The sequence below is a fragment of the Saimiri boliviensis genome, chromosome 17 (genome assembly GCF_048565385.1).
Source record: "Saimiri boliviensis isolate mSaiBol1 chromosome 17, mSaiBol1.pri, whole genome shotgun sequence".
Taxonomy (NCBI): Eukaryota; Metazoa; Chordata; class Mammalia; order Primates; family Cebidae; genus Saimiri; species Saimiri boliviensis.
Window position 1 is genome coordinate 51,162,999 of NC_133465.1, and position 9,000 is coordinate 51,171,998.

Here is a 9,000-nt window from a genome sequence, read left to right on the forward strand (position 1 = left end):
TGGGAGGTGGAGGCAGGGGGGCGCTCTCAGGCCAGGCCCTGAGCGCTGCCTCCCCACGGCCTCCCCGCAGCCACCCGCGAGTCGGCCTTCGTCCATGCCATTGCCTCAGCCGGCGTGGCCTTCGCCGTCACCCGCTCCTGCGCCGAGGGCACCTCCACCATCTGCGGCTGTGACTCGCATCATAAGGGGCCGCCCGGCGAAGGCTGGAAGTGGGGCGGCTGCAGTGAGGACGCTGACTTCGGGGTGCTAGTGTCCAGGGAGTTTGCGGATGCGCGTGAGAACAGGCCGGACGCGCGCTCGGCCATGAACAAGCACAACAATGAGGCGGGCCGCACGGTGAGCCCGCTTGTCCTTCCCCATCCTGCTGGGATCCCTGCCGGGAGCACTCTCGGGCCCTGGCCTCCTCCCCTCCGGAGCTGGCCTGGTCCCCACCCCACCCCTTCCGACAGCCCTGTGGGTCCTGGGCTCCTTTTCCCCTTGGCCAGGCTTGGCCCCCTCTCCACCCCACAGCCACTTCGTTTGTCCACCCTCCTTCCTTCCTGGACTCCACTCCCACCCGGGATGAGCTGGCCAGGGAGGGTGGCCACCCCGTGGGATCAGGTACCACCCATCCATCCTGTGCACCTCGGCAGGCACTGTAGGGCTGTCAAGGCCTGGGAACCTGACATTGAATTTAGCCTCCATTCACTTACTATGGTTGTGTGACCTAGGGTGAGTCATGTTAAGCTCCCAGCCTCAGTTTCCCCATGTTAAACGGAGATAACTACTTTTTTTTTTTTTTTTTTGAGATGGAGTCTTGCTCTGTCGCCCAGGCTGGAGTGCAGTGGCTCCATCTTGGCTCACTGCAACCTTTGCCTCCTGGGTTCAAGCAAGTCTCCTGCTTCAGCCTCCGGAGTAGCTGGGATTACAGGCGTCCGCCACCACACACAGCTAATTTTTGTATTTTTAGTAGAGACAGTGTTTCACCATGTGGGCCAGGCTGGTCTTGAACTCCTGACCTCAAGTGATCCATGTTATCCCAAAGTGCTGGGATAACAGGCATGAGCCACCGCGCCGGGCCAGCAACTCCTATTTCATACTTTGTGAGAAGTGGACGTGCTGTCTGCCTGTGCTCGGGGTGTGAAGGGGAGGGAAACATGGTTACTGTTCTTTAGGTCTTGCCCCAGTCCCCATCAGTTCTCTTCCTGGCACAGAGGAGTAGAGAAGGCTGGAGGGAAGGGGGTGGGCAGGGGCAGAGAGGGAAGGCCCAGCTGTGCCCCCTCAAGGGTCGGTCTGGGGGCCAGCTGCCACTCCTCTCCCTCAGACCATCCTGGACCATATGCACCTCAAATGCAAGTGCCACGGGCTGTCGGGCAGCTGTGAGGTGAAGACCTGCTGGTGGGCCCAGCCTGACTTCCGTGCTATTGGCGACTTCCTCAAGGACAAGTACGACAGCGCCTCAGAGATGGTGGTGGAGAAGCACCGCGAATCCCGGGGCTGGGTGGAGACCCTCCGGGCCAAGTACTCACTCTTCAAGCCACCCACTGAGAGGGACCTGGTCTACTACGAGAACTCCCCCAACTTTTGTGAGCCCAACCCAGAGACGGGTTCCTTCGGCACAAGGGACCGGACTTGCAATGTCACTTCCCATGGCATCGACGGCTGCGACCTGCTCTGCTGTGGCCGTGGCCACAACACGAGGACGGAGAAGCGGAAGGAAAAGTGCCACTGCATCTTCCACTGGTGCTGCTACGTCAGCTGCCAGGAGTGTGTTCGCGTCTACGACGTGCACACCTGCAAGTAGGGCGCCAGGTAGGGCTGGCGTGGGGGAGGCGGGGAGCCTGGGTGCAGGGAATGGGGTTGTTTGCCTGTCTCTTCTTGACGACCCCCGTCTGTTTCTAAGCCATCCGGTACACACAAGTTCCCACAGTCAAAATAGGAAGCCAGGATTTCCCAAACTTCCTTGGGAATGGTCCTCGGGCAGAGACTTGGTGGATTGCACAAAGCACAGACAAAAACCCAGTGCTGGCTGGGCTCGGTCTCGTGCCTGTAATCCCAGCACCTTGGGAGGCTGAGGCAGACAGATCACCTGAGGGCAGGAGTTGGAGACCAGCCCAGCCAACATGGTGAAACCTGGTTTCTACTAAAAATACAAAAATTAGCTGGGCGTTGTGGTGGGTGCCTGTAATTCCAGCTACTCTGGAGGCTGAGGCAGGAGGATCGTTTGAATCTGGGCATCAGAGGTTGCAGTGAACTGAGATCACACCACTGCACCCCACTGTCTCAAAAAAAAAACCCCAAAAAACGAAAACCCAGTGTGTGCGCATTAGTTGCCGGCAATTAACATTTTCCCACAAGATAGTAAGTTATGACCCAGCTCAAATTTTTGCAAGCCCACTAGCTGTCATTCTTGAGCATTCTGTGGAGCTGTGGGGCTGGAAGCTGGGAGACGTGACGTCTGGTCCTAACTTTGTCCATAACTTCCTGTCCTTTCACTTGTCTGGGCCTCAGCTTTCTTACTATAAAGTGGTGATGGTGGTGGGGGTCAGGGGTCAGTTTACCTGAAACATTGAGCCAAAATGTCTCCTGTACCCCTGACGCAGAGTCAGTGTGCCTCCACCTTGAACTTAGAGAAGTTCTTGCACAAGCATAAATCTTACCAACCTCAGAGAGGTGGGTGGGGGAAGCGGCATATAAGCCCATATCCTGACAGATCTGAAGCTTAGGTGGAGTGGGGAGCACTGTCACCGAGTTTATGGCTGATGATGGGGAACGGGAGGGATTCAAGTTCAGAGTGGCTGGGATGAGTAATCGAGGGATCAAAGGCTGGTGGATTTTGTTCCCAAGCTTCCCAGAGGTGGTCTGCGTGGGAGGCGCTGTGCGCTGGCCCTGGGTTCCACAACACCCCAGGATAGGTCAGCGTGGACGAGGAGTTGTCCTGGAGCCCCGGGGGTAGAAGGTTGCTAAGGCTGGGGTGCCTTTTCTTCTTTTTCTCTCCCTTGAGAAGGATCCTAGTACGTGGAGGCCTAAGCATGGGTTGTTGGAATTAGGCCGTTCCCTGGTCCAGCTCCTACCACTTGCCAACCTTGTGACCCAAGCAAGCAATTCTTCACAGACCTGGTTCCTCACCCGTCGTCCTTCCCAGAGGTGCTATGAGGGACAAAGGAAAGGACACTGGGACAGGGCTTGGTTAATTGGGTCATTGCCAGCTGGGGTGGTGCTGGGGGAGAGCAGCCTGTGACAGGGTGGAGGCCCCCCGGGTGATACAGTTCCATGCAGGGCCCCTCCGAGCTGCTGGCACATGTCTGCTCCGTGGGGAGTAGGGGAGGGAAGTGGAGGGGCCTCTCTGAGATATGGGAGGTACCTGACATCATGGAGAAGTGCTCTGGCTGAGGGGCGACTTAGCCCATCTGGGAAGCCCCTGAGTGCAGCTCAAGTTATGTCCTGGCGGGGAGAGCTCAGAAAGGCAGCAGGTGGCACTACCTTTCTGTGTCTGAACAAAAGCAGTGTGGGGAGTGGAAGAGGATGGTGAGTCCAGCACGTCCACTTGGAGCCCCAGTTTCCTCCTCTCTTCAGTGATGGTGACAGTGGGGGCCCAGCAGAATTTTTTTTTTTTTTTTTTTTTTTTTTTTATGAGACTGAATTTTGCTGTTGCCCAGGCAGGAGTGAAGCGGTGTGATTTCAGCTCACTGTGGCCTCTGCCTCCCAGGTTCAAGTGATTCTCCTGCCTCAGCCTCCCAAGTAGCTGGGATTACAGGTGCCCACCACCACACCCAGTTAATTTTTGTATTTTAATAGAGATGGGTTTCGCCATGCTGGCCAGGCTGGTCTTGAACTTCTGACCTCAAGTGGTCTTCCTGCCTCAGCCTCCCAAAGTGCTGGGATTACAGGCGTGAACCACCACTCCCGGCCAGCAGAGTATTTTTGAGGCTGAGTTAGCTAACATACGTGAATGCTTCTTTGTATATGGTCCTAACAGGAAGCGTGATACCTACATCAGAGAGTGATTATATAGGGTAGTCATTGTGCAAGGAAACTGCATCACCACTTGGACAGTTTCATTTACTGCTTTTCAAAATGATAGAAGAAAGGTCAGCCAATAAGAGAGAAGTCACAGGCCAAGGGTGGCAGGTCAAGGTGCAGGAATGTGAATAACACAGTGGCCACCTCCCTTGGGTGTTCCCTGCAGCCAGAGGCAACACAGTGTTCCCACTGTCAAGCAGGACATGGCTGTGGTGGGTCTGAGAAGGGGCCGTATAGGGAAGCAGTGTTTTAGAACACTCACACTGAACGGGGCCTAGAGAGCGATTTCCATCCTGCCCATTTCACAGACGGGGACCCCACACTATCAGCCAAGGCAAGGCTGCAGAGCTGAGGTCTCTGACTCCAGAGAGCCCCATATGTGGAGTCTGGCAGAGGCTGTAGCAGCAGCAGCCCAAACCCCAGCAGTGGCTCAGAGGACAGACTGGGTCACAGACATAGATTCCTGATGGTCTGTTCTGGCACCTCTCCTGCTGGGTCCTTTGTGGGCAACTGAGACTTGCCACACGGGGACCAAGGTGCAGGGTTGGCTCTCGGTGTCCAGAACATCCCCCACCTCGAACCACTGTACAAACACTGATCCCAAGAAGAATCATTATTCTTTTGGGTTGTTTTTTTTGTTTGTTTTTTTGTTTTTTTTTGAGACAGAGCCTTGCTCTGTTATCCAGGCTGGAGTGCAGTGGTGCGATCTTGGCTCACTGAAGCTTCTGCCTCCCACGTTCAAGCGATCCTCCTGCCTCAGCCTCCCAAGTAGCTGAGACCACAGGTGTGCACCACCACGCCCAGCTACTTTTGTATTTTTAGTAGATAGGATCTCGCCATGTTGGCCAGGCTGGTCTCGAACTCCTGACCTCAAGTGGTCTGCCCACCTCAGCCTTCCAAAGTGCTTGAATTACAGGTGTGAGCCACCACGCCTGGCTAGAATCAGTACGCTTCGTCAGCCCTCTTTTCTCCCCATTTCTGAAATAGACACTGGGTGTTTTCTCCCCAATCTTATGTAAAGTACTACATAGATATGGTTTCAAGATGCTGTGTCCAAGTGGTTCCTACTCTGAACCCCTACTCTGTGGAAGCTCTGGAGGCCTCACTCTGGAACCTATGGAGGACCCTCTCCCAACATGGTGCCCTTCTGATAAACACCCCCAGGCCAGCTCTTTTGCCTCACTGGGCCTGGGCATCTTCATTTGTGAACTGGGGATGAGAACCATGTTCTGTGTAGGGTTGTCCCATGGACTGGAGACCCTATACATGAAGGGCCTGGCGTGGGGCCCAGGTGCTCACAGAGGCTCCTGGGCCAAACAGAGCTGACCTCCTGGAGCCGCCTCCCAGGCGAGCTGCCTGCCCTGGAGCAGTGGGCCCAGGCTCAGCTGAGACCCGCCTACTCCGTGCTGACGTTGTAGGCAAGATAGGAGCCTGCGGGCTGTGCTGGCTGGGACAGGCGGGGACAAAGTCTTCAGCTGTTCTCTTGGCTTCCCTGACAGTCTTGGCAGTGCAGGCAGGAGAGAGAAGGGGGTCGCAGAGCCGGCCCTGGGCCCTCCACACAGTGAGGAGAGCCCCTGTCAAATGGCTTGTGTCCTTCCTTTGTGGGGAAAACACCTTTCTCTAGCTTTTGCCCAGTGTCTCTGGCTCACCATTGGTTTGATGCCTTACAAGGGCCAGAATTCTTCCTTGTCACTGTGCTGCTGTGAGCACAGCAAGCTGGAAAGGTTCTGGCAGAAGCTAGGCGGCCCGGCCGCACCCACGTCCTGGTCTGTTACCGCCTTGCTGAGAGACCTTGGACGCGTCCCTTCCATCTGGCTGAGCCTGTTTCAGCCTCTGTCAAGTAATCTAATCTTGGCAGCCCCCCAGAGGAGCTGGGCTTTGACTGGGAATGCCTGGAACCCTTTGTGAGATATGACTATGCCAATGAAGAAAATGAACACACTGCTGCTCCAATGGGAAGGAACTGTTCGTAATTAAGTAGGCTTTCTCCCATTTGGACAGCTCATTATCAAGCTATTTGGTGCGGTACAAAAACACAGTGCATGCCTGGCACGAGCCCAGCACAGCAGTTGATTCGTAGTTGGGGACTGGGCCCTCGGCCGGGCACCGTTTCTCCCAGCCTGTATACGAGATGGAGTCGAGCAGTCAGGGAGTGAGCTGTGCTCCTGGGCTTCCTGTTGCCCAAGGCCCTCAGCGAGAGGTGGGGGAGGTAGAATTTGGATCCCAGTCTGTGGACTCAAAAGCCCTGCTGCTCCTGTGAATCACACAGCCTCGCTCAACAGCAGGCCTGAAGCACAGAGGAGAGCGTGGAGAAGCCACTCCCGTCCTCACCACCTCTGAGCACCAGAGACCTGTTCAGATCCATTGGCAAGCTCTGATCTTTGAACCCCAATGGGTGGTCTCTGGGAACAGAATTATGTTTCTAATTCTTCCTTTTTATTTTCCCTAAGGGCACTGGGAAGGGGTGAAGCGTGTGGCTGGGCGGATTCAGCGAAGTCTCATGGGAAGCCGGACCTAGAGCCAGGCGCAGCCCTCAGCATCAGACACCAAGGAACTGTCACCAGCCGCACGCGTGGTAAATGCCCCAGACCCAACTCGCCCGTGGATGGGGAGGCTCTCCCTCCCTCTCATCTTACGTTTCTCACCCTACTCTGGATGGTGTGTGGTTTTTAAAGAAGGGGGCTTTCTTTTTAGTTCTCTAGGGTCTGATAGGAACAGACCTGAGGCTTATCTTTGCACATGTTAAAGAAAATAAAAATGAAAAAAAATTCGACTCCAACAGAACAGGCTGGGCTAATGTGAGCTCTCGGCCTGGTGGTCAAGACATCAGCACGGGCAAGGTTCTGTTTCCAAACTGCTGCTTCTGGTGACGTTCTAAGCGCCTGTCAGGTGGGAGTCAGGAAGCAGGCGCACCCCTGCAGTCTCCTTTTCTTGGTCTACTCCCATTCAAATCTGAGCTACTTTCTCATTCTGATAAAAGCCATAGGTTTAGCTAGGATGAAGTGGTAGGGAGGTCCGCGGCAGTTGTTAGAGTAGGATTTGGAGTGTTGAAGAACTGGCAGCTCGGGGTGGCCTGGTAAGCTGTTTGAAGAGCAGCTGTGTGTTCTTCTCAGCCTCATTTTCTCTATAACCCTGTTCTGCACAAGAGGCAGTCAGATCTCAAAATCTTTTTCTACCGTTCTGCAGTCTCCACCGTCAATGCAGTTTTATTTTACTTTTTGGTAGTGGATGTTGTAAATAGGTTATGTATGGGGGCAAGTCTTCTCCAGCTCACATGGCTTCCTAATAAAGTGGTATCTTTGGAAGGGGCCATTCAATCCTTCCCAGCCCTGCTCGCCTGCAGATTCTCTCTACAGATAACTCCAGGTAGAGCAGTTGGATTCCAGGTCAACTCAGTGTAAGTTAGACAAAGGGTCTGTGAGAGAGTAGCAGTCGATTCCTGAAATTCCAACTTTGTGACGAGCAGATGGAGAGGATGAAAACCATCCCTTTGCTTTGTCTCCAATAGGGGCCCATCTTCCCGTGTCCTTTCCTCTCTGGGGCTGATGTGCGTAAATACAGACACAGAGTTCTTCCCCCCAGCTCTCCCTCCCTCACCTGTGTGCTGACATAGCTTCCATCCATGCGGTTCCCAAGGATCTGGATTAGGGACCAGCAGTCACCTACTCCCTTGGGTTAAGCATCTCACGACGGGGTTCTCCCTGAGGCATACTGGTCCAGCCGAGGGTCCTAAAGCTAGCAAAAGGGAGCCACATGGATTTAACAGTACGAATCGGTTCAACAACTGTCTTAGGGAGAATCAGAAAGAAGAGATGCAGCAGGGGAACGAGCAGAACAAAGATTTTTCTTTTCCCCCTTCTCTCTGGGGTATGCCTAACCCTGACCTAAAATACCAGGGCAGCGATTTCTCAGCTGGTGCAGGCGGGCTTGCCAAGATGGTTGTCCAGGAGCCTGCCCCTTCACTCCTAAATCTGCTGGCCACAAGCCCTGCTAAAGATACACATCTCACCCACTCCACCGAGTCCGAAATGCCCCTCCCCATCTCACCTTAGACTGAAAAGTTTTAAATCATGTCAACTGGATAATGCTTGCTTTATGTGAGAATATTTCAGCAGAATGGATACGAATTTTCAAAACAATCTTTTCATATCTATGTATTCTATATTAAAAGTGATAAAGTCATGTTTCTGGGGCGTATTCAAGTAGCTGACAAGTAATTATTTAATAATAGTACATGAGTGCATTGTAATTATTCTCGCTGTAGTCAGGTAATAGTATCCAACCGAAATTTCCTACCAACCTGCTGTATCCAAAGTTTTGTAAAAAGTTGTAGAAGTTGTTGATCTTTTTGATTTTATATTCAAAAAGTCTCTTTTTATAAATATTATTTATTATACAATGTATATACCTTTGAGTTAACTAAGATTATATATTATATAAATATATATATATTTGGAGAAAATATATTTCATCATGCAGTTTTTTTCTGTTAAGTCATTAAAGAGAAGGTAAACAACCCTAAAATGGATAATTGTACACTGTGTGGGGTTTCCAGATCAATGCTCAGGAGGTCAAGGCTATCTGATTCTGAACATGGTGGCCTCAGCTAATTCCATGACCAAGTGAAGGTCATTTCCTCTGTTCTCTAAGCAAGATCATCAGGGATGTCATGGACAGTAGGTCTCATATACTCATAGGACATTCTTAAAGGCTTCCTTTGTTCTGAGTTAACTTCTAACAATGAATTTCCAGTTTTAGAAAAGCAACTACTTGGGTAGTAATTCATTTCACAGACTCAAGCATTTTCAGTGTACAAATTAATGTCACAGGCACTCCTACAAGACGTGGCCCAAGGCCAGCAGACCGCAGGGGTGGCCACTGCCTTAATCCCCTCCTCACCATGTTTTCAACTCCATTTAATGGGAAAATAGGATTTTCTCTATTGAAAATGAAACTTGACTGAAAATGGTCCATCCCCTGCTAGCTGCACTGTGAGAG

General features: G+C 52.5%; 1 protein-coding gene across 1 annotated transcript in view; it reads left to right on the forward strand.

Moving 5' to 3' along the window:
- WNT3 (Wnt family member 3) overlaps window positions 1–8,526 on the forward strand; it is a 54,032-nt gene extending 45,506 nt beyond the window's left edge. The window contains exons 3-5 of the mRNA XM_003943595.4: window positions 71–336; window positions 1,304–1,791; window positions 6,453–8,526. Coding sequence (XP_003943644.1) covers window positions 71–336; window positions 1,304–1,783 — 746 coding nt within the window. The 3' untranslated portion in view covers window positions 1,784–1,791; window positions 6,453–8,526. The remainder of the gene's footprint in view (window positions 1–70; window positions 337–1,303; window positions 1,792–6,452) is intronic.
- The last annotated feature ends 474 nt before the right edge of the window (window positions 8,527–9,000 follow it).